The sequence below is a fragment of the Wolffia australiana genome, chromosome 8, assembly GCF_029677425.1.
Source record: "Wolffia australiana isolate 7733 chromosome 8, ASM2967742v1".
NCBI lineage: Eukaryota > Viridiplantae > Streptophyta > Magnoliopsida > Alismatales > Araceae > Wolffia > Wolffia australiana.
In genome coordinates this window covers 15,726,592-15,751,243 of record NC_135842.1, presented here as the reverse complement: position 1 = coordinate 15,751,243, position 24,652 = coordinate 15,726,592, and the positions used below count along the sequence as shown (strand labels likewise).

The 24,652-nt window shown below is 39.7% G+C and overlaps 2 protein-coding genes across 2 annotated transcripts; both read right to left on the bottom strand.

Annotated features, from left to right (window-relative positions):
• Window positions 1-868: 868 nt before the first annotated feature.
• On the bottom strand, window positions 869-6,974 carry LOC144706337 (putative amino-acid acetyltransferase NAGS2, chloroplastic). Its single transcript, XM_078579243.1, has 10 exons — window positions 6,544-6,974; window positions 6,344-6,431; window positions 5,949-6,157; window positions 4,603-4,754; window positions 4,056-4,458; window positions 3,045-3,142; window positions 2,671-2,782; window positions 1,753-1,912; window positions 1,572-1,644; window positions 869-1,208 (listed from the first exon to the last, which is right to left on the bottom strand). Exons 1-10 carry the CDS (start codon window positions 6,856-6,858, stop codon window positions 1,049-1,051), a joined length of 1,770 nt encoding a protein of 589 aa, XP_078435369.1. The 5' UTR covers window positions 6,859-6,974; the 3' UTR covers window positions 869-1,048.
• A 3,918-nt stretch (window positions 6,975-10,892) lies between these two features.
• On the bottom strand, window positions 10,893-15,962 carry LOC144706577 (Regulator of chromosome condensation (RCC1) family protein). Its single transcript, XM_078579571.1, has 9 exons — window positions 15,745-15,962; window positions 15,152-15,425; window positions 14,717-14,910; window positions 14,563-14,610; window positions 14,376-14,448; window positions 13,476-13,647; window positions 12,254-12,703; window positions 11,277-11,468; window positions 10,893-11,198 (listed from the first exon to the last, which is right to left on the bottom strand). Exons 2-9 carry the CDS (start codon window positions 15,405-15,407, stop codon window positions 11,135-11,137), a joined length of 1,449 nt encoding a protein of 482 aa, XP_078435697.1. The 5' UTR covers window positions 15,408-15,425; window positions 15,745-15,962; the 3' UTR covers window positions 10,893-11,134.
• Window positions 15,963-24,652: the final 8,690 nt, after the last annotated feature.

Below are 24,652 nucleotides of genomic sequence, written 5' to 3'. Positions count from 1 at the left end.
TGGACTGGAAATCAACATCAGGATATTGCTCATGCATTGGGGGAAGCTTGGTAACCTGGAGAAGCATGAAGCAAGATGTGGTTGCCAGGTCCAGCGCTGAAGCAGAATTCCGAGCAGTTGCCAAAGGGATTTGTGAAGCTTTGTGGATTAGGGGAATCCTTACGGATTTAAAGTTATCCTGAGACAAACCTGTCATACTACATTGTGACAGCAAGGTGGCTATTGACATTGCCCATAATCCTGTTCAACATGATCGTACCAAACATGTTGAGATAGATAAGCACTTTATCTGGGAGAAGATCGACAAGGGTATTGTGAAGATGAAGTTTGTGCCATCAACCAATCAAGTGGATGATATCTTTACAAAAGGGTTGGCCGGGAGCACATTTCACAGGCTAGTTGGCAAGCTGGGACTGCAGAATATTTACCTCCCAGCTTGAGGGGGGGTGTCAAACCATACATGAATTTCTTATTTCTTGTCTTGATTTCTCTGAAAACCCTGAAACTTCCAATATTGTAGAAATGCCCTTATGAGATCCATCTTATTGGATCCAGCGTATTGGGTCCCAGAGACCCAATAACATTCTAACCCAATATAAATACTGGGGATCTACGACTAACAAAAAAATGAAGTTTCTTTGGAGTTTTGTCTCAAGCGGCTAGGGTTTAGGCAGGTGGATCAAGGGGAGTTTCTGAAGCTAACATATATATATATATATATATATATATATATATCATTTATCATTTATCTCTACCCCTTTCTCTTTCCCTCTTCTTATCTGCATATATCTTAGTGTTTGCCCCTCACTCTCTGCTTCTATCTTGTCTCATCTCTCTGTGCATCTATCCTTCTCTTGCCACAGAAACAGAAATTAATATTATCAGCAATCATAATGAAACAAAATTGACATATTTTACATAACAGTTCGTCTCCCAGTATCCTGGTAATTTACTAATACCAGAATTTATTATGACTAATAATGATAAGGGTAAATATAATGAGGTAGGTCCCTAATCAGGACCCTCTAATGCAGCGTGGACCGTCTGATCAATGCGTTCTTGAGGCTACGAAATCGACGGTTATCCCGCCATCCTCCGGTTGCAGGACTTTGATGTAATACTTGGAGCCACGGGATAGATTTATCTTCTTCGTCCTCTCCTCGGGAAGTTCTTCGATAGAACATGCGGAGAATCCCCGTCGCACAAACCTACAACAACATTTAATGAATTATTGAATTTCATAAAATCGGCAAATTATCGAGCATACAATGATATGAAGATGAACTAAACTAATTATCTCCCACTATTCCTTTCAATTCAGAAACCAAAATTCTAAAAATTCAAACAAATATTTAATTGATAAAATGGCAGCTACCCATCCGAGCTGCGAGCCACAGCCAGGGACGGGTCGCAGGAGGATCACTGATCTCGGGTGATCTTCTTCTTATCATTCAATTAAAATTGCCCAACTTTTGTGATGTAGTTTAGTGAAGAAGCGTGATATGAAATTTTCGTTAAGAAATCAGAATTAAAACTAAATATGATTCACTAAAAACTCTAAAAAAACTTACCAATCAGCTGTGCGAGTGGTCAACAGAAAGAGCTTCTCCAGCCCCAATGACAGGGCCCACTTTTCAATATAATCTGTATAAAAAAAATCGGAGGATCTCAATTTGATGATCTCATGAGAAATTACTTCTGATGACGCAAATTATCTAAACAAAGAGGAGGAAAAAAGAGACAAATGGTTACCAAGTAATCTATCTCCTTGTCCATGTCCACGGCATTCAGGCGACACAGCAATGGCGGCGACCTCGCCACACTTGTCCTTCATGAAAGGAAAGAGAGCCGCGCATGCAATAATTGAACCATCTCTCTCCACAACAACAAAGTTTTTGATTGCCTCCAGTAACTGAAAAATGACATTTACAAAAGCGTCTTCATCGTCTTTGTAATTTACAGAGTATACAAATAGCATTCAGGAGAGAAACAGGTAGAGAGAAGAGAGAGAGCAAGCAGGGGAGAGATGAAGAGAAAGCAGAACACGCAAGAGAGAAGGATACAATGAGAGAAGAGAGAGTGAGAGAGAGACGGACAGAAAGAGAGAGAGAGCACGCAAGAGAGAGAGAGAGGGATAGAATGAGAGAGAAGAGAGAGAGCAAGCCAGAGAGATATGGACAGAAAGAGAGAATAGAGAGAGAGAGAGAGATAGCAGACCAGAGAGAGATGTACAGAAGGAGAAAGAGAGAGCAATAGCGAGATGGACAGACATAGAGAAGATAGAGAGCAAGTGAGAGAGAGATGGACAGAGAGAGAGCAGACCAGAGAGAGATGTACAGAAGGAGAAAGAGAGATGGACAGAAAGAGAGAGCAATAGCGAGATGGACAGACATAGAGAAGAAAGAGATAGAGAGCAAGTGAGAGAGAGATGGAAAGAGAGAGAGAGCAGACCAGAGAGAGATATGCAGAAGGAGAAAGAGAGATGGACAGAAAGAGAAACCAATAACGAAATGGACAGACATAGAAAAGATAGAGATAGAGAGCAAGTGAGAGAGAGATGGACTGAGAGAGGTGGACAGATCGACAGAGTAACAAGAGAGAGAGGGAGAGAGCAAACAAGAGAGATGGACACACAGAGAGAAAGAAAGAGAGATTGAGAGGGAGGGAAACCTGTTGATTGGTCCTCTTAACCAATGCGCCACTTTCTTCCAGAGGTTGGATAATCTCTCTTATGCCAAGCACATCAGTTTTTTTTGCCATCCGAGTTCCTTCATAAACGTCGCTAAGGTAAAATTCACAAAAAACAGTCAAAACCCAAAAGGTAGTCTCAATAGCCTAAAAAAATGACGAAAACAAATAAAATAAAATCACTTTTTTCCATTTCCTGAAATTTTATAACCCCAAGGACAATCCTTTGTTAGAATAGAACCAGAAGTGAAGTGGACCATTCAAGAATCAAAGTCGATTTGCTTTATAAAAAGAATATATCGATGAACTTTTATTAAATGGTTTAATGGGAACAGCTCCAAAAAAATAATAGACACCTTGCTACCATGGTGCCTACTCCATCCCTCGTGAACAGCTCCAACAACAGGGCGCCTCCAATGGTTCCATCCACAAGATGGACTCTTTTCACACCGCCCTGCAAAAAAGTTAAAAATTTTCATTAAAAATGGAACTCTTGTTTCAGCTTTGTGCCAAAACAGGGTCAAAATACGTAACACAAAAAATCCGAATGTTAGAACAAAAAATGAGTAGTTTACTTGTGCAGAAAAACCCAAATAATAGAAAAATATATAGGCCACTTACGCAAAAATCCAAAAAATAGAAAAATGTATAGGTTACTCGTGCAAAAGTCTGAATTTTAGAATTGTGCAGTTTACTTGAGCAGAAAATTCGAATATTTGACAAATATGCAGTTAAATAAGCAAAAAATTTGAATCCATATATTACTTGCGCAGAAATCCAAAAAAATTCAGAAACGACCACTTTACTTACGCAAAAATCCGAATTGTAAAAAAATGTGTAAAACAATTAATAAATTCAACACGAATGAATTCGTCATCGCAGCTTGGTGCATCAAAATACATAGCAGGGCGAAAAATACAAATATTAGAAAAACGTGCAGTTGCGAATATTACAAATAGTATTAAAAATTTTCGATTTTCTTTTCAATTCAGTATAAACGAAACTTGGGTTCTTAAAAATTGGAACTTGCATGTCTCAGGTATTTGCATCAAAATAGGTTCAAACTACATAACACAAAAAATCCGAATATTAGAAAAATGTGTAATTTACATGTGCACAAATCTGAAAATTAGAAAAAATGTGTTGAATTTTTTAAAAACCAGAATAAAAGGAACTGATGTGTCTCAGCTTGTCGCATGAAAATAGGTTCAAAATACATAAAAATACAAATAACCTGAATACTAGAAAAAAAAAAATTTACTCAATTAGAAGTGAAACTTATGTGCCTCAGCTTGTCGCGTCAAAATAGGCCCACAATACATTACAACGCATAATCTAAATAATACAAAAAATTATAGTTTACTTACTCCGCATACGTATGCTGCTGCTGCTAACTCTGAAAGATAGCCATTTGATCTGCTCATCCTCTCTATTCCACCAATGGCAAAACCCTGCTCCCCGGGCCATCCATTCCCATTCTCAAACCCTACACCATTGTTGAACGCTGCCACCCTAAAATCTTTCTCCTGCCAGATAGAAGTCTTGGATTCGTTGGCACCCACGTGTCCCAAATCCTCTGCTCCCACAGCCTTCACATAATTGGCGGCCACGTCGCTCTGTTTGACCCGCTTTCTAATCAAGAGGTCGGCATCTTGGAGGGTCAGAAACCGGATCAGCCGCTGATTTTCATCGAGAATTGGGCCGTCAACGATGCAGATCAGTTTATCAGCTTCAATGGCTAGCGCACACGCTGTTGCCACTTCATAAGTACTACAAAAGAATTGGAGTTAGTTCAAACCGTACCGTAGGGAAAATGTCTCCTAAAATGGAGTGCCTTTTTTTTAATTCATTATAATGCTGGACTTGAGAGAGTATACAAAATAAAAACAAGCCAAACAGATCGATTTAACTTACTTGCAATTTAAGACTTCGCCTGAGCTCGAATACCCGAGATTATTCATAATGACAATGCTGTCCCTGTCGAGTCTTTCCCGGATTCGAGAGACATCTATCTTTTTAACTTCGCCAGTCGCTCCATAATCTACACCATCAACCACTCCTCTCCTCTGTAGACGAGGAGAGAATGAAGAACACATAAACCGATGAAATGTGGTGTAAGAAATTCTTTAGATGATCACCAAAAGGTCCAAAGGTCATTTTTATGAATTTAAGGCTATAGGGTAGGAAAATAGAAAGAATACAGGAGATTAGCAAATGAGTATAATTTTTGTAAAAAGACAGCGTCTTATAAGTTTGGCAGCCTTTATGGCCAAAAAAGCAACTCGAGAGAATGAAGTATTTGTCCCTGCCCAACGCCGATGAGGAGCAGAAGAAAGCATTTCAATATTTTTTCTATGTCGTCATCTCCTTATGTTCCTATGTTTTAGGGAGATGTTATACTTTGTAGATACTCAATAACACCAACGTCAGGAACATGCATATTTGGGAGATAGAGTTCAATGGGCTGAGCCCATAATCAAAAGGCAATGTGTAATACAGTCCAAAAATCTTCACCGCATTACATGTTTGGAAGCAAATATCAGAAAGTTCCTCACAAAACGGGGAATCACAATACAGTATGGCTATCAAGATAAGAGAGGGTAGAACCGCAGCAAATGTAAATGGACAGAAGTGGAATTTGCATAAATGAGGTGAAGCCTTTCAAATACACATCAGCATCTTCTGACCACACAAAAGCCCCACTGAATGTATCGGAAGAAGTCCCACAGAATGTACATCAACTGACTACTAGTACGAGGTAGAAGGACCACATTTAATCTGAACACACATTTCCAAATAGATATTTTTATCTATTTAAAAATGTGTGTTCAGATTAAATATCCGTGTAATCTGAACACGTATCCATGTAACCCTTGATTACAAAGCTTTTTCAAAATGCTCAACAAATAGAATGCTAATTCCAGAGAATTCCCTAAAAAATTAGACATCTGGAACCGTCTATAAGAAACCAACATGATGAAAAGCAACAACCACGCGCAAAGAACAGAACAAGTCATGGACGTTTTCAAGGAAATCAAATCATTTGACCGTAATTTCTTCATGCTCCTCAAGAAATATACAAATATTTCCAGAAGATACCCAACAAGATAAGGACATCGGGAAACACCAATAACAAAACATCAATACGAAAAAGAATACCCATACAAAAAAGACAATTAAAGGATGGAGATTTTGGGATAGAACATAAGACCATACGATAAAACAATAAAAATAAAAGAAAAAAATAATCACCATTTGACCTTGGCGGAAAGAAAGTTCCCACTGGAAACGCAAACGCCGAGTTCATGCCACCGGCTGTTATCACCATGCCGTCGAAGATTCAGCATGGGGGGACCTGGAGAAAGCTTGGCTTCAAGTGTAAGCCTAATCCTACCAGACGCTTCCATGGCAGCCTCCAGAGAATGACAATCTGTCACTCTGTAACGACCAACGTATCTCGGTTTGATTCCTAAATAAGAACATCAAGCAAAAGTTATGATAATCAACGAATAGTCTTTGTTAATCTACAGATGAACAATATTTTTTAAACGAAATGCATCAACGTAGTTTTCAAGAACTTGTAAACATGCAGAGAGGTGAGATGGTGTGATGAAAATCCACATGCATGATCTGGGATTCAAATCAATCGCATCACCTCTCTCTTCCAAGAGCTTATCAATTAGCATCTGAGTGCTGGGAACAAGAACAAACTTGATGCCCAAACCATGGAGGAGGGAGATATCCTGCGAACAAACAAAATTCACAAAAAACCGATCCAAAACTCGCGTCCAGACAAGATTATAGAACTGAAAATGATTCCACTCAAAGAAGAAGATAATTACACACGATGCAGACCTGAAGGATGCTGTTCAGATGCGCGCTGGCGATGATCTCGCCGGAGATCACGACGACGACGGTGCTTCCGCGGTGGCCCCTGATGTAAGGCCAAGATTGCCGAAACCAGTGGACAAATTCCTCGTTTTCCCTCGCAGGATAAGCGTTGCTATCGTTCTGCCCGGCGCGGCAGCGGAAAAGATTACATCTTCCGCGAGAAGTCGAAATTCGTCGATCGAACCGGAGATTGATCGAAGCAGGAGAATTGCGAGATCCTCGCGCCGGAGGAATCTGCGAAGCAAGATCAGGCGGCGCCGCCGCCGTCGCCGCCGCCATCGGCGAGACGAGCCCTAAACCTCGAAGAAGGGGAGGTGGAAAGCAGTCGAATGAAGAGAGTGTGGGACGAAGCTACCCGAAGACGCATCTTTCTGCTAGTGATCTAGAGAGAGAGAGAGTATGTGCGTAATAGAGAGAGAGAGAGAGAGAGAATGTGCCGGATAGAGAAAGAGAGACCAAGAGAGAGAGAGAGAGTATGTGTCGGATAGAGAAAGAGAGAGCAAGAGAGAGAGAGAGAGAGAGAGAGAGAGTATGTTTCCGATAGAGAAAGAGAGAGAAAGAGAGAGAGAGAGAGAGAGAGAAAGAGAGAGATTGTGTACGATAGAGAGAGAGAGAGAGAGATTGTGTACGAAAGAGGAAGAGAATAAGAGAGAGTATGAGAGCGAGAGGGAGAGAGAGAGAGTAAGAGTGAGAAAGCGAGGGAGAGACAGAGTAAGAGTGAGAAAGAGAGGGAGAGAATAAGAGAGAGAAAGACAGAGAAAGAGAGGGAGAGAGACTATGAGAGAGAAAAACAGAGAAAGAGAGGGAGAGAGAAAGAGAGACTGATAGAGTAAGAGAGGGGAGAGAGAGTAAGAGAGAGTAAGAGAGGGGAGAGAGAGTAAGAGAGAGAAAGAGAGGGAGAGAGAGAGTAAGAGAGGAAAGAAAGGGGGAGGGAGAGAAAGAGAGAGAAAGAGAGAGGAAGGGAGAGGAAGAGAAAGAAAGAGAGGGAGAGAGTAAGAGAGAGAAAGAAAGGGGGAGAGAGAGTAAGAGAGAGTAAGAGAGAGTAAGGGAGAGTAAGAGAAAGAAAGAGAGGGAGAGAGTAAGAGAGAGAAAGAGAGGGAGAGAGAGAGTAAGAGAGGAAAGAAAGGGGGAGAGAGAGTAAGAGAGAGGAAGAGAGAGTAAGGGAGAGTAAGAGAAAGAAAGAGAGGGAGAGAGTAAGAGAGAGAAAGAGAGGGAGAGAGAGAGGAAGAGAGGAAAGAAAGGGAGAGAGAGTAAGAGAGAGTAAGAGAGAGTAAGGAGAGTAAGAGAAAGAAAGAGAGGGAGAGAGTAAGAGAGAGAAAGAGAGGGAGAGAGAGAGTAAGAGAGAGAAAGAAAGGGGGAGAGAGAGTAAGAGAGAGTAAGAGAGAGTAAGGAGAGTAAGAGAAAGAAAGAGAGGGAGAGAGAAAGAGAGAGAAAGAGAGGGAGAGAGAGAGTAAGAGAGGAAAGAAAGGGGGAGAGAGAGTAAGAGAGAGTAAGAGAGAGTAAGGGAGAGTAAGAGAAAGAAAGAGAGGGAGAGAGTAAGAGAGAGAAAGAGAGGGAGAGAGAGAGTAAGAGAGAGAAAGAAAGGGGGAGAGAGAGTAAGAGAGAGTAAGAGAGAGTAAGGGAGAGTAAGAGAAAGAAAGAGAGGGAGAGAGTAAGAGAGAGAAAGAGAGGGAGAGAGAGAGTAAGAGAGAGAAAGAAAGGGGAGAGAGAGTAAGAGAGAGTAAGGGAGAGTAAGAGAAAGAAAGAGAGGGAGAGAGTAAGAGAGAGAGAAAGAGAGGGAGAGAGGGAGAGAGGGAGAGAGGGAGAGAGAGAGAGAGAGTAAGAGAGAGTAAGGGAGAGTAAGAGAAAGAAAGAGAGGGAGAGAGAGAGAGAGAGAGAGAGAGGGAGAGAGGGAGAGAGAGAGAGAGAGAGAGAGAGAGAGAGAGAGAGAGAGAGAATAAGAGAGAGAAAGAGAGGGAGAGAGAGTAAGAGAGAGAAAGAGAGAGAGAATAAGAGAGAGAAAGAGAGGGAGAGAGAGAGAGAAAGAGAGAGAAAGAGAGGGAGAGAGAGTGAGTAAGAGAGAGAATGAGAGGGAGAGAGAGTATGAGAGAGTAAGATAGAGAAAGAGAGAGAAAGAGAGGGAGAGAGAGAGAGAGGGAGAGAGAGAGTGAGAGGGAGAGAGAGAGAGAGAGAGAGAGAGAGAGAGAGAGAGAGAGAGAGAGAGAGAGAGAGTAAGAGAGAGAAAGAGAGGGAGAGAGAGAAAGAGAGAGAAAGAGAGAGAAAGAGAGAGAAAGAGAGGGAGAGAGAGAGTGAGTAAGAGAGAGAATGAGAGGGAGAGAGAGTATGAGAGAGTAAGATAGAGAAAGAGAGAGAAAGAGAGGGAGAGAGAGAGTGAGTAAGAGAGAGAATGAGAGGGAGAGAGAGTGAGTAAGAGAGAGAATGAGAGGGAGAGAGAGTATGAGAGAGTAAGATAGAGAAAGAGAGAGAGAGAGAGAGAGAGAGAGGTGGGGACGGACAATTGATGAGAGAAGATTCGTGGCAGAGACGCCGGCAGTTGTCGGGTACAAATCCGCCAGCAAAACCCGTCAACCGCAATCGCTTTTAAACCTTCCATACTTTTTATTTGCGTACAAATTCCTGTATCCACGTCATAGCTCACACCTAATAAATATACTGGACATTTATCGGCTTCTGCCAAATATTTCAACAAAGACAACCCCCCTTTTTTACTCCTATTTTATAAACGATAAAGATTATATGTTAATACTAGGCAAATTTCTTCCCAACTGGGCAGATTCGGACCATCCCAAAACCCATGGGTATCGTGCAGCGACGTGGACGGGACGGTTTTTTTCGTTACAGGGTGGAGAAAACCACCCCCGTCTGCAAGTGTTGGACCGCGTGGGGGACTAATGTATTAAATTTTCATTTAATGATTTCTCAAATTTTAAAGATTTTACAAATCAGTATATTCATCTTTTTCCATTACCAATGGCATACTGAATCGGGGTGCACGCTTGCTTCCCAGTAGGATGGTTACCGGATGGGATGGTTTTGGATGGGACAGCTCTGGAACGGGACAAAAACCGCCCCGAACCATCCAGACCATCCATCATCTAAAACCGCCCCGGCAACAAGACTATAATTTTATACGAGAGCGTCCACAGATGACAAAACATTCGGCCGAAAAAATGTTTTGACGGGTATAGTTCCGGATCATCCGGGACGTGGATGATGGACGGGACGGGACAAACTTCGTCCCATCCTACGTCCCAAGTTGCGAGTTTCGTCTAAATCGTCCCGTCCAGCATTCGTCCTGTCCCTTTTTTTCATCCACGTCTCGTCCAAGAAATTCTCGTCCTGTCCAACGTCCCAGGACGAAATAGGGTGTGCACCAGCATTAGACCACTCAGAAATTGACACATGGCGCAGCACGTGCATCGGGCAGCTGGACCTGTCAGGCGCATGCTATACTCCCACAGGACGAAATAACCATCCCGTCCACCGTCCAAGGCCATAGGCAGGACGGTTATTTCGTCCCGTCTATCGTCCGAAGCCCTGGACGGGACAATTTTTTCGTCCATGAACAATATTACCATCTTGACCATGTTCCCGGCACTTTATTGACGGGTTTTGAACCCATTTACCTCTTAAAGTATCATTCACATGAGTCATTCATCTATTGTACTAACTTTTTTACTAGATAACCAATCAAAACCATCCTATTCTCCAACCTGGGACCGGGGGTGAATGAAACAAATGCTAGAGGGCTGTGTGAAAGCCGGATCGAAGATACAAACTGCACCGCACAATGATCACACCACTTGGACGCCCGTGATCTTATATCCCTGGATAGAAAAACTTACGTTGTTTTTGTCTGTATATCCCAGGATTCACCTCGTGCTTCGAACAGCCGTTTTCGAGCACGCGCAGGGTTATGCTATGATGAATGGGCGGGGAGGAAGAAGACGCCAGGATGATCATAGGGGAAAGGAGATGCCAGGATGAACTTATACAAAAGGAGAGGAGAGGCCCTAATGGAATGGACGACTCTCAGGGAAGGGTCACCAGCGAGGCTACAACTCAATTTACTTCAATTTACTTCTAGTCTGATCTCCACAGTGGAAGCTACAACTCTTGAAAGGGAAAACACCCTAAAACATTGATGTCAAAACTGCACTAAGAGGGTAAAACTACAAAAATAACTCCGGGTATGACAGTTATCCTATCACTGCGCTTTCATTAATGTTTTAGTACTTCCCAACAGTTAATGACTCCACATCGAACAAGGATGATACAAACTAATGCAAGTATTAAGAAGAACACTGCAGAAAGAGAAAATTGAAATCATTATAATGCTCTAAAGCTGATTTGAGAGGAAACACAAGAGTTTTTCACCATTCGTTCTTCAATTGATCACACCTGAGAAACTTTTACACAGCACAAGTTACACCCACAAGGACTCTCTTGGTACACATCGATAAATTGTTTGGGGTCGGTTTCAGGGGTTGAACTTTTCTTTACTGACAACACAACACAAATTTTTCAGAAATGGTGCAGACAAATGGACTATCTTTTAAGCCGCATCTGAACCTTCTTCCTCGATCCCCTTGCTACATCCCATATCTACGAAGTGCTCCCTGCATACCCATTTTGAGAGAGAGATGGATGGATGGATCGATAGATATATATATATAGAGAGAGAGAGGGAGACCTACCTCAATCTCGTGCAGAGGCGGACCAGAGAATCAGAGCCTGTCCTTGAAGCCACGTCCTCAATCTGAATAAAGTTGGATACGTCTGCAAATTCAGCAAGCCGGAATTCACACAAATCTTTCAGAGAGAAGGCATCAGTCAAAACGGCTGAGTGGCCTCCCCCAGCAGCAAGTCTCCGTACACCCCCAACACACCTGCCCAACAAAATAATAGAAAATAGTCATAATAAGGATTCATAGATTGTAAGATAAATATTTATGTTTATGGGTAATAAGATTGTCAGCATAGCACAAATATAATGAAAGAACTACTCTTACACTAAGATGAACACGTTCAAAAAAAAAAAGATGAACACGTCATCACAAAAACAGTGGATAGTAATAACGGTTTTAATGGCATAGACACTGACACAAAAAACAACTACAGGGAATAAAGGGAAAAAATGAGTAAAAATGAAGGCAAACGTAGTATTAATTGAGGTATATGATAAGAAGATGGTCACTTCATCTCGCCAGAACAGCACCGAGACAACCAATGTAAAGAATAAAAAAATATTTAATTATAAAGCCAAAAGCAACTCATAAACCAGAAAAAATTGCTGAGGGTTAACAGCGACAAAGCAGCAACACTAACACAATTTGATATTAAGAAGACAATGTCGATATTTATGTGGACTGTCACCTAAAGGATTTGCATGCCACTAAGATACCATATTCCGCAAGTATAGGAAACTAGAAAATTGAGAAGCGCCATGGAAGATACTAAAATACAGATAGGCATCAGAATAAGAAGAGCAAAATTAGTAAACCACAGAGAATACATGCAACAAACTTACCAAAACGACAAACATGTTGTATAAGTTAAATAAGAATAAAAATGACAAAAGACACAACAACTACAAGCCGAAGAGAATACATGCAACAAGAACTTACCAAAACGACAAACCTGTTACATAAGTTAAATAAGAAAAAAACATTACCAATCTATTGGGGAGGGGTTCCAAGCATAAGTCGACTTGAGACTCGCCGCTTGGCCGTATGAATTATAGCCCCAGCCAAAGAGCTTTCCCTCCCTGGTTGACACTAGCGTGTGGGAGTGCCCACACACAACCTTCTCTACAGCACCCGGGATGACCAAGGAAGGGATGTTGTGGAAGAAGGCAGCGGTGACAGCAGCCGCGTTAGGCTCGTTCAGCTGGCACGAGAAGAACCCATTCTGTGGCCCGAGGCCTAGCTGCCCGGCCTGCCCTCCACCCCATGCATAAAGTGCCCCCGTAGAGGTGACGGCACACGTGTGAACGCCACCGCATGCGATGTCTTTGATCACGATGCCTTCAAGGGACACCACTCTTCGAGGCAGGAGCTCCTTCTCACCTGACTGGAGGGAGCAGTGCCCAAGTTGACCCATGCTTCCAAGACCCCATGAATATCTGTCAAGATAGTAAGACTGAAGAAATTGAAGCAAGATATGCCTAATTATGAAACTAAATGTCAATGTCGATGAGATGGAGTCCAATGGAGTAAGAAACAAGCATTGACTCAACTGGGGGAGACATCAAATAAATGATGTATCCATGAATTGCATCTTTCATTTTGATACCCAAATGTATAAATCCAATAAATACACTGCAAAAGTTTGTGCCTGAGAGAGAGAGAGAAAGAGATAGGAGCAACAGCGGTCTGGCCTTCTAAGAAGATTATGGCGACTGATGAATCCATAAAGATGACCATCAAAGCATGAGGGCGAAATTCAGCGAGGGATAAATAGAAAGTGAGGGAGAGAGATAGGAACAACAGCAGTCGAGCCTTTGTAGATGAAAACAAGCAACTGATATGCATTCATAAAGATGATTGTCAATGCATGAAGGCTAAAATCTGAGAGCGAGATTGATAGAGAAAGATGGACAAATAATATGCATCTATAAGGCAAATGATATGCATCTATAAAGACGTCCAGCAATGCATGAAGGCAGAATCAGAGAAGAGAGAGAGAGAGAGAGAGAGAGAGAGGGAGATGGAGACAAAGATTCATTGATTTGACGGCGGACTCTATGAAAGGAAACAAGAAAGCTCATCATCAATGGGAGTAACCAAAAGGACTGATCTTGGAACATTGGGATAAAACCCTACATGTCAGAATTATCGGTCTACTAATAAGAGTTCTTACTCCAGGCATAGTTTTCTTCCTCGTAATTTACTTACACCTCACCAATATCAGAAATGGCTGCCGTGTGAAACTCGCCACACGAAACTTTGACGATTTTCACGAGCTCAGGGGGTTCATCAAGAAACCTAGCATACACATTTAAAATCTGAGGCTTCTGTAGTCCTTCACCAGTAGAACCTCTACCGAGCTGACCATATTCATTATACCCTGAGGTGCAAGCAAATAACACAACTCCGGTGAGTAGGAAGTTCAAATACAGGCAAGAATCAGGTTTCGCCAAGGATAACTTCGTCAACCATGAGGGATGACTAGTTGTTATCATATTCGTCATCTGAAAGAGTAAGAATATAGGTAATGACAAGAGGACGATGATAAGTTGTCATCATCATCCTTCAACAATTTTCAGACAAGAGCGAAGACAATGACGTGCTCGTGGTCGTCAATGTCATCTGAATGAAAACGAATGACAAGGATGATGATGAGTAGTCATTGTCCTTCATGATGGCATTCATTTGGTTTGTCCATCTGCGTTAAGTCAAAATAAAAATGAAAAAAGAGAGTGAGAAAAATCATGAGGAAGTGACACAAGAGAAATAAATGGAGGATCAAAGAAATGGGACGTTCTATCTCTATCTGTAAGGTTAACTAAGAAACCTTAAAAGAGAACAACGGTATGCTCAATAAAAGAGAAAAAATGAGGGCTATGATAGGCCCATTTCACCAGGAAAAAGAAGGAAGACAGTAAAATTTAATCAACAGCCCAATAAGAGGAACCTGAGAGAAAGAGAGAGTGGGCAAAGTAGGCCCAATAAGAGGGAACAAACATGGACTCTTATAGGCCCAACAGGGAGAGGTAAGCTCATTTCAGAGAAGAAAAAAATATGAAGACTAAAAAGTAGAGAGATGACCAGGGACATTAGTTCAGGAGAGGTTACCCCACGCTTGAAGCATTCCATCTTCGGATAATGCCACCACATGAGAGTTACCACAAGAAACTTGGCAGATATTCTGCAAAAATGTCATTTGTCAAATAATGGAAAACCAAATAAACTTCTTTATTTTCTCAAATGCGGCAGGTAAATGTATAAAGTGGCATGTATTATTCTCTAAAAGCACACATACCGTTTTAGGAGAAAATGCTCCCCAGAACAAGCGTGGGAAATTGGATCCCTGACATTGAAATGAACAAAAGAGAATTTTATGATAAGTTAAATTAATTTTTTGTTATTTTAAAATAAGATAAGTTAAACTAAAATATTGAAAAATACCAACTGACCTGATTTTGGCCCCAGATCCAGAGCCTACTTCTACACAGGCTACCATCATTTTCGCGCGGCTCAGCAATTGCCGCCGTGCAATGTGCACCACAAGACACATATTTGGCAAATTCAGACTCCAAAGATTTAACCTTTCTGGGATTCTTCCTGTTTATCTCTGTCCCATCACCGAGTTGTCCAAAATCATTTGCGCCTAATCCAAAAAAAAAAAAGCTTAGCAGCTCATTCTTGGCAGTGACATTCGATTAGCTGATTATCATCCGAAAAACCTTATCATCAGCAGTGTTATCCATCAACCAGAAAAATGAAAACGATACCAATAATCATATCCATATCATACAGTTCCAGTTTAACGATATAGACAACAGGTTTATAATGACGATCAACATAATGTTATCATTTGATTAAAATGATAGAAGAACAGCAGGACATACCCCAAGTAAACAGAGTACCGTCTGATGATACAGCAGCAGTATGCTCGCGGCCGCAAGCAACATCAAGCCACCGGAATTTATCTCCTCTTGGGCACCTGAAGATCTCCCTTGAGAGACGTTTGGGAATTCTCAGATGGCTTTCATGGCAATTTCTAGCGGTTTGTCCCCGCTGATTATAGCCCCAAATGTAGATTGCGCTCAACGTTGGGAAGGCCTCTGTGTCTTGAACATCTCCAAGAATAAGGTGAAGAACCATTCTAACTAGGACTCAACCCTGGAGAGATTAAGATTCAGATCAAGAATCTAGAAGAAATATAATCTCTCGTCGACTCTCAATTTCGCAAGAGATTGTGCTTCCTTCAAGAAAGAGGAAAGCGAGAAAACCCATGTACGGATTCAGAAGATAGCTCTACATGATTGGATACTTTCGAATATTAAGAACATAAAGCTGCAGAAACTACAAGATTGAGGGAATTTCGGGGATCAAGGGTTTTGTTCAGCTGAAAAGCGAATGCAGAATGGTGAAGAAAAGGCGGAGGAGAAATACCCATCTCGAAAAATTGAATATGGGTATGATATTCAAAGAAACTCACCTTCTGTGACTCTAGATTGACGAAGATTGCAGGAAATTGGGGCCAATGAAGCGCGATCGTCAACCCAGTTAGACAGGTTTAATTGGTTTGTCGAAATCGTACGGCGGAGCTCAGGCTGATGTCCGGGGGATTGAACCGATTTGTTGAAGATCAAGAAAATCTTTGACTCGTAAGAAGAATCTCCCAATGAAGTGTCCAATACCGTAGAAAGAAGGAAAAAAGAGACCAACACGGAGAAAGAGAGTTATTAGAAATTTGGGAATTTTTTAGTAGACTTTGGGTTGACTTGCTCTAGAATTCAACTAATTAGTTTATGTTTATGAATTGTTTATAAAAAATAAACTGTGAATGATTGCCACAAGACAACCACAGTAAGGAATAATTATGAAATTCATTTCCATAATGCATTGAGAGAGAGAGAGAGAGTTATCAAAGTCATTAATGTCATGGTGAATATTTCATATATCATGGCAACTTTTCATCAATGTTATGGTTTGTTTGATGTCTCATCTCTTCACATTCCAGTGATTTAAATGATGAATCGAGTAGCAATATTCAGTGATGAACAACTCCTGAAACATCCTTATACATTCCTATCTCTAGTGTGCTTGATGAAAACGTATAAATTGAAAGTGTTATTAACCAAAATAACAAAGTCAAGGAGGGCCATTAACTATAATTCAAGCTCTAGAATAACCATAAAATTTATCCGTTATCAACATGATTTGTCTTCAATATTACTCATCTATTCTTGAGCAACTATGGATGATAAACCTACTTTGAAAATGATTAGAATATTACATTAATGCTAATTGTAATAAGATATTAGATCAGTTCTAACATCAATATGAAAATGGTACCTTTGGATTATATGATACAGTATTTTTATTTTAAAACCTGTGTTTTTATACTTCAGACGTTATGAACATCATTTGCTCTGATGTTATTTCTGTCATTTGAAAATTTTGAAAGAGAACTGTGTAGGCTGAATGGAGAGTGTTGCAGCAAGAGGAAATAAAGAAGAGGAAGACAAGTTAGAAGTTACATTTTGAAGTTCTAGAACAATGGGAAATGAAGATAAAATCATACTGACGATGGAGGAGAAAGAAAGAGAGATTAATCTATCTGACACACAATACATGGGGAAGGCAATTAAAACCCACCAACCCTTTTCTTTTCACAGATGCATAATCCAAAAGAATAAGAAAGATAGATAAAGAGATTTGGAGAGAAGCGTGCTTCTTCCATTCCAGTTACAGGGTGGATGGTATAGAGAGAGAAACTGTTCTTCTTTTGTCTTCTCCCTGACCTAAAGCAAGTACCCACGAGAGTCCTTTGACTGTCCTCAATTTCTAGAGAGAGAAAAGGGTTCAGACATGATAAAGATGACGGAGAGTTGGTGAAGGTGACATCAATGGACCAAGACTGGTTTTTCATGTTTTATTTTATTAATTGCTCCCTTCTTCCCTTCTACTGTTACATAAGTGAAGACGTCGAGGAGTTAGAATTTTTTGGAGGTATAATAATCATCATTTTTTGAATTGTTTTCGATGTATACTAAGAAGGAACGATGGGATTTCAGTGATGTTGCGTAGGAACTTGAGGTGGGTTGTTTGAATGTTTGAATGATTATTCCGTTTTGTGCTTCGTTGATTTATAACAAAAAACTCAAGGAGTGAGAAGAACGCCGGTTATGTGTTTTTGTACATTTTGTTATTTGACACTCCGATTATTGAAGAAGCAGAGAGAGAGAGAGAGAGAGAGAAGAGAGAGAGAGAGAGAGAGAGAGCATAATGCTAGGATGTCTGCGACGTGTGTTTTATAATCAGCATGGTCGACCATGGCAGAAACCATGTATTTTAGACTACATCAAAAGGTCTACAGCACACTTGTCATCAAACAGTAGCCAGCTGAGAAGAATACTCCGGAGAGCAGAGAGCAGAGAGAGAGAGACCATAAAAAAAGCCACAGAAACTTCGACAGTACGACTCTTCGAAACAACACTTCCATGTAAATCTCTCTCTCTCTCTCTCTCTCTCTCTCTCTCTCTCTCTCTCTCTCTCTCTCTCTCTCTCTCTCTCTCTCTCTCTCTCTCTCTCTCTCTCTCTCTCTCTCTCTCTCTCTCTATATATATATATATATATATATATATATATATATATATACATCTCCCTCTCTCCCTCTCTCTTTCTCTCTCCCTCTCTCTCCCTCTCTCACTTGAGAGGGATTTGTGCGATACATAGGGGTTCTATTCATAGGCATAGGGATTTGGCTGACTGTACTTTGGGACGATTCGTTGTCCTGGAAATAGGGCATTTGTAAAGAGACATCTTGGATGCTCGATGTGATGACTCAGCGTCATCATCATTACCTGCTTTGACATGCCCCTTCAAGCTCATCAGAGGTACGAGGTTCAGCTTGGCACAAATGCGGAGGAATGGTTGATTGGGCAGGCTCTTTGTAAGGATGTCCACCTGCCGATTGTTCCTAGAGGAGAACATGACTAGGAGTTGGTTGGCTGCAACACGTTCGCGAAAAAATTAGAAATCAATGTCCACGTGTTTCATGCCGACATGGAAGACTGGGTTCCAAGCGAGGTAGGTTGCTACTAGATTATCACACCAATGTGTCGGTTTGAGGATTATTGGAATTCACAATTCTTGCATGAGGTATTGTATCGAGATAAATCATGATGTTATGTTCGCCATTGACTTATATTCCCTTTAGTGCTTGAGACGCGAGAAAGTTGACTCTTTCTTATAATTCTAGGAAATTAGATTGGTGCCGAGGTAGATTAGGTATCTACCAGTGGAGCGCCTATCGTCAGGGTCTCCGGCCCAATCTGTGTCACTGAAAATGCACAAGAGAGGGTTAGAGTGTTTATAGTAGATAAGTCTGAAATTAATGGTGCCTTTGAGATAGTGCAGCAGGTGTTTTACCGCCTTCCAATGCCCCGACTATGGATGATACATGTATTGACATGATCTGTTGACGGCATAGCATATCTCAGGGTGAGTGAGGGTGAGGTACTGAAGAGATCTGACAATTTGGCGATAGAGAATGGGATCACAGGGGTAGATGGATGACTCACATGAAGAGAGTGGTTCAGGGGTGACAATTGGTTTGCAATTGAGCATGTGGGCACATCGAAGGATGGTGGAGTGATAGTGAGATTGAGAAAGAACTAATCCTTGAGGATGAGGAAGACGTTGAATACCAAAGAAGTGGTGTGCCGGTAAAAGATCATGAATGGCAAAGGCTTTAAGGAGGGCAGTGAGTAGCGTGGTTACCCCCTGGCAATCCAAGCCGATGACCAAGAAATCATCAACGTAGATGAGAAGATAGAGCCGAGAAATGGGAGTTACTTTAAAAAAAGGCGATGAGTCAGTCCAAGAGCCGATAAACCAAAGATGTAGAAGATAAGTAGATAGCTTGAGAAACCATGCCCTAGGAGCTCGTTTTAAGCCATAAAGAGATTTTCGAAGAAGATAGATGTGAAAGGGAAATATAGGATGAGAAAAACCTGGGGGTTATGATAAGCCTAAAAATGCACGTAAATATGTCGTTGATTTGGCGTTAGACTTATACAATAAAATTTATAATTTCCCTTAATCAATAAATGTAAAATATAGAGTAAGCAAGGGGTCGAACCACAAGGAGGCAAAAAATAAGAATTTTTATCCAATTTCAATGAATTAATTCAAAGATGAATTAATTTTGCAATTAATAAATCTTAATTATGCTTAATAATGTTTTTAATTAATCAAAATTAAGTAAGACTTAATTTTGATTTTAGATATTTCGGTAAGAAACCCCAAGATAGAAATATTTCAATTTTAAGATCAGATTAATTCGGATTATTACTTTCCCAATTATTATAAAATTTTAAGACAATTTTTATGAATTAAAAATTGGGAATTAAATAATCAAGAAAGGGATTTTTAAATTGGACTTCAAGATGGATGAATTTTCGAATCAAATTTTATTTTTAGGGTTTTTATATATTAAATTAAATTCCTAAACAATAAAAATCGAAATCTAGAAAGAGAAACTAGACAAATTAACCTAGAGAGAGAAAGTGAAGAATTTGGGGAAAAGATGAAATCCGACCCTAAATTAAAAATCTAATGAAGCAGAAATTTTCTAAATTTATGTATAATTAAGGATAAAAAATCAGATCTTGAATCAGAATCAAAATGCAGTGCTAATTTCATTCAAAACCAACTTCTAGGGCATGTACATTTCGCCCATGCCTTGGCGTTTTAGAATCGTTCAAGAAGAAGATTGAAATACAAATCAGAACTTACAACTTTGAGTGCAGAATCAAGAACTGTCGACTTCCAAAGCATCTCTTGTGTCCTTCCTGGCCAAATCCTTGGAGAGAGCTTCAAAAAGTAATTTTCGCCTATTTCCATACCTCCATTTAAAGATCCAACCGTCTGGATTGTAGAGGGAGAAAAGACAAACATGCCCTCAAAATTTCAGCTCGATCAAACGGTTAGATCTCAAGATATCGTCATTTTACTGGCGCTTAATTTCAACCGTTTGATTAATTTATCTCTCCTCCAAGAAGCTTGGAAATGGCGCTTTCTGATTGGTTGCTGCATTATTTTCTCGTTTTCCACCTTCTCGGATCATATTCTGACACGTGATTGTCTGCGTCATCTGCGCGCAATCACTATTTAATAATTCTCCTTCTTGAGTGGTTGAGAGGATGCCACGTCACCCTGTCTAAAAAAATAAAAGATTTATATATATATATTTTTCGTCGAGCCGCAATGTTTGACTGCGTCATTCTTTTAAAAATAATAAAAAATGGAGGTAAGCTTACCGTCGTTTATAATTTTAAAAAAATGAGGCATTGATTTCCGCATGCATTTAATGCACGCAGCGAATCGACGCCGCATAAATGAATAATAAAAAAATTTTGCACGTGCATGTAGGTTGCCGCGTGCATTAAATACGCGCGGCTAACCGACCCACGTGCAAAAGTTTATGCACGTTGGTTGCCACGTGCATTTAATGCACGCGGCTAACCGACTTTTATTATTATTATTAATATTCCTTCCGCCGACTTTCTGTTTTATTTATTCCTATTATTATTTTTTCTATATATATATGAAAACACATCCACGTATTTGCCCAAATTTTGGGCAAATGACGTGGATGCCCCTTTAGTATATATATAAATACATTATAAAATGCCAAATAAATTAAATATGTATTATTTAAATATATAAAAATTATTTCTTGGCTATATAATGGTAAAAAATTATATAAAAATATGGAAAAATTCCAAAAAAATTATGAAAACCCTTACCAACCTTTAGCCAAGTATTTAAAGCTCTGTAATGAGGTTAAATTCAATAAAAAATGATAAAAAATCAGAAATAGTAGTAAAATCAAAGTGTAAGTGATTTATCTTCATTTTTATATGATAACATGCAAATATAGTCATTAAAACACATAAATATAATGTAAAATTCATTAATTAATCATGTTAATTTGCAAGTTATCAGGTTGGCGCATGTAGACTGTTTCCAGGAGACCACCAAGGAGAAATGTGTTGGAGACATCAAGTTGATGAATGCACCAACCGTGGGAAACTGAGGTAGCTAGGAGAAGAAGAATGGAGGTGATCTTGCCTGCCGGCCTGAAGGTGTCAGAGAAGTCGACACCAAGAGTCTACCGATAGTCTTGAGCGACAAGGCGTGCTTTATAGCGTTGAGTGGAGCCTTCAGGATTCAACTTGAGAAGATAGATCCATTTGCAACCCAACATGCGAGTGGAAGATTGAAGAGGGACTAGGAACCAAGTGTCGTTGCGGAGAAGAGCCTGATATTTGCCAAGCATGGCTTGTCGCCAGGGGAGATGTTATAGTGTAGGAGGTGGGTTCAGCAGGAACTGTAGACGCGTTGAAGCAGTGGAGAGAACTAGGGGGGAGGTTGATGGCATGGCTTCGAGCGTAGATGTCGTGTAGGGATTTTAGAGGTTGAGCCGATGCGAAAGTGTTGGGGGAGGTGGAGACCGAGGAAGGAGTTGAAAGGGTTGGGGATATTGGAGTATGGGCAGAGGAGGGGTGGAAAGAGTCGTTGACAAGGTTGATAGGTTAGTATCGTTGGGGTAAGTCAGGTAGGGTAGTGGATGCATAGGAGGCAGCGAGTGACTAGGAGATACTAAAAGAGGCATGGTTAGATGTCGCGAGGATCTGAGAATACCTATTGGATTGCCAGATTGTCACAGGGGTGCCAACGATGAAGATAGATGTTTGAACAGATAAGGATGTTCATCAAATGTGACGTTGCAAGAGATAAAGACTTTATCCAAAGTTTGTGAAAGGCAGTGATATCCGCGATGATGTGGGTTGTATCCTAGGAAAATACAGTGATCTGATCTAGCCGATACTTATTAGCTTCACAAGCATGTAAGTTGGGAAAATAAAGACGGCCGAAAGTCTTAAGAAAGTGAAGATCTGGTGTACCATTAAAAAGCCGCTCAAAGGGAGACTTGTGATCAAAAAGAGGTGAGGGCATGCGCTTGATCAAGTAGGTTGTGATGGTCAATGCTTCGTCCTAGTACTGATGTGGAAGAGATGAGTGGTTGAGGAGAGTAAGGGTGGTCTCAATGATGTGATGGTATTTCCGCTCAATCGTCCCATTTTGTTGAGGCATAGTTAGATGGGAAATGCGATGATGAATGCCGCAGTTTAGAAGGTGAGTAAGAAGAGTTTGGAATTCGCCTCCCCAGTCGGATTGAAATGCGAGAATTTGGGACAAGAATTTTCATTCAACCAAAGATTAAAAGCAAATAAAGGAGGGAAACATGTCACTTTTGGACTTTAAAGGGAAAAACCAAGTAAATCAGTTATAGTCTTCTATGAAAATGACATAATATGAAAATTTTAAATGAGAACGGAGTAGAGCAAGACCCCATAAGTCAGACTGAATAAGTTGAAGTGTTTTTTTGTGATTGAGCATGTGTTGAGGAGAAGGGAAATTTACGAGTTTTGGAGAGAGCAAATGCCGTGCCAATATAGAGTTTAGGAAGATGAGTGGAAGGTAAACCAAACCATTGAATGGTTTGTTGCAAAATTTGAAATGACAGGTCGCCGAGCTGATGATGCCAAGTGTCATGGGAGCTTCATTCGCCAAGGTATGTAGCTGGTCGGTTGTTCATGACGAGTTGAAACATACCCGCCTCAATGTTTCCCTTAAGGGGCACTTGTCCATGAGAGTTGTCCTTAGCGAGGCAGTGAGTAAGATGAAACTCAAAAATACATGATTATCGACTGTGAATTGCCAAATAAATAAGATATTTTGGGTAATAGTTGGAACATAAAAAATGATCTACACCACCACATTTGGTGTCGATCGGACGACGTCCTGCATCACTTATTGGATAAGTAGGACTAGATAGTGTTATTCTATCTAGATAATTAGATGTCCATCTCGAGTATTTATTCAATAAGAATGCTTAAAGACTAGTGATCATTGTATCATGATCCATCATAATTCACTAAGACATTGCACTTATTCATTGACTTCATTTTAAACATCACACGTGAATTATAATGAATAAATATTTCATTTCATTCAATGAACTTAAATAAAACATGGTATTGTGATTGACTATACGGCCACAAAATATCCATCATTTCCGTCTCAAGTAGCGTTTGAATATGATTGCTAGAACGCATTTTTAAAGTCTAGTGATCTCTGTATTATGATTTCATCATAGTTCACTTAGTCATTGCATGAGCTCATAGACTTTAATTATGAGCATCATATGTGCATTATAATGAATATAATGTATCAATGAATAATGACCAAGGATGTGGAATGTAAGATTATTTTGCATGGTACATATAATTCCAACAGAACCATTTTCATGATTCTTAAAAATACACAAGAATTAAAATTTTAATTCCATAAATATTTTTAAACATCCATGAATCATCTGATTATTATGAAACATTTCATGACCAAGGATTTTTTCAATTATCATTGGAAACATTCTCTTGCCCTTATTCTTATTAATGAATTAAGGTGTCTCCTTCAACTTGATCGTTGAAAAAAATATGCCATCTTTAAATTAGAAATTCACCCATGTATCCATTAACTATCTCAAACTTTCTTTACTATGTTTGAAATTGGTAAAAGTATACATGTTGTACTTTATTCTTGGCTTTTAAAACTTAAACTTATGCTATTACTTTCTCTTAACTGGATCAATATTTAATGGAACTTTTCAAATGTGAGATCTTAAATAGACTAATTATTCAGCAGTAATATATGTAAATCCATAATATGAATAGTTTCATAAAAATTTAAAAAACAATACTCGACCCTTTGGTATGAGGCAGATCCTATGTAAAAATAGAAGATTAAACATGTGTTCATCAAGTTTTAAAAAATCAAAAGTGCATGAAGTAGAAGCGTTAATTAAAAAAATCAATAAAAATGTGATAAAATTCAAAAAATATATATCAAACAAACATGTGTTCCAAATAGTATCAGTCAAGGGTCTATAAATTTTAGCAAAATACTTTTTTAACTTATTACAATATGATTTATGTTCTAAAAAAGGAATATGTTTACTTACACAAGAAATTTTAGGTAATAAATAACTTCAAATTTAATGTATCCAATTTTTCACCATTCTCACCCACAAAGTTCCTGCTTAATATTCATGTTATCATATTTTATTTTAAAAAAAATTGTTAAAATATTTTTTTGAATGAATATAAGCATAGCATGTACATTATAATGAATATATATTGTATCAATAAATATGGAAGGAGGCGTGGAATGTGTTATTGGCCCACAACATACATATATTTATGACATATGGAATCGGTCCTACTCATCCTATGAGTGAGACTATATAGAAATTTTCTATCAGGATACTT

Bases quoted from the DNA above. Each gene is read 5' to 3' on its own strand.
- LOC144706577 (XM_078579571.1), bottom strand. From the start codon at position 15,407: ATGGTTCTTCACCTTATTCTTGGAGATGTTCAAGACACAGAGGCCTTC. The intron at 14,449-14,562 runs GTATGTGTGCTT...ACATTTTTGCAG, and splicing joins GAGCATTTTCTCCTAAAACG to AATATCTGCCAAGTTTCTTG. The intron at 13,648-14,375 runs GTAACCTCTCCT...CTTGCACCTCAG, and splicing joins TGGAATGCTTCAAGCGTGGG to GGTATAATGAATATGGTCAG.
- LOC144706337 (XM_078579243.1), bottom strand. From the start codon at position 6,858: ATGGCGGCGGCGACGGCGGCGGCGCCGCCTGATCTTGCTTCGCAGATT. The intron at 6,158-6,343 runs GTGATGCGATTG...GTTCTTATTTAG, and splicing joins TAAGCTCTTGGAAGAGAGAG to GAATCAAACCGAGATACGTT. The intron at 3,143-4,055 runs GTAAGTAAACTA...ACTTTTTTGCAG, and splicing joins CAGCAGCATACGTATGCGGA to GGCGGTGTGAAAAGAGTCCA.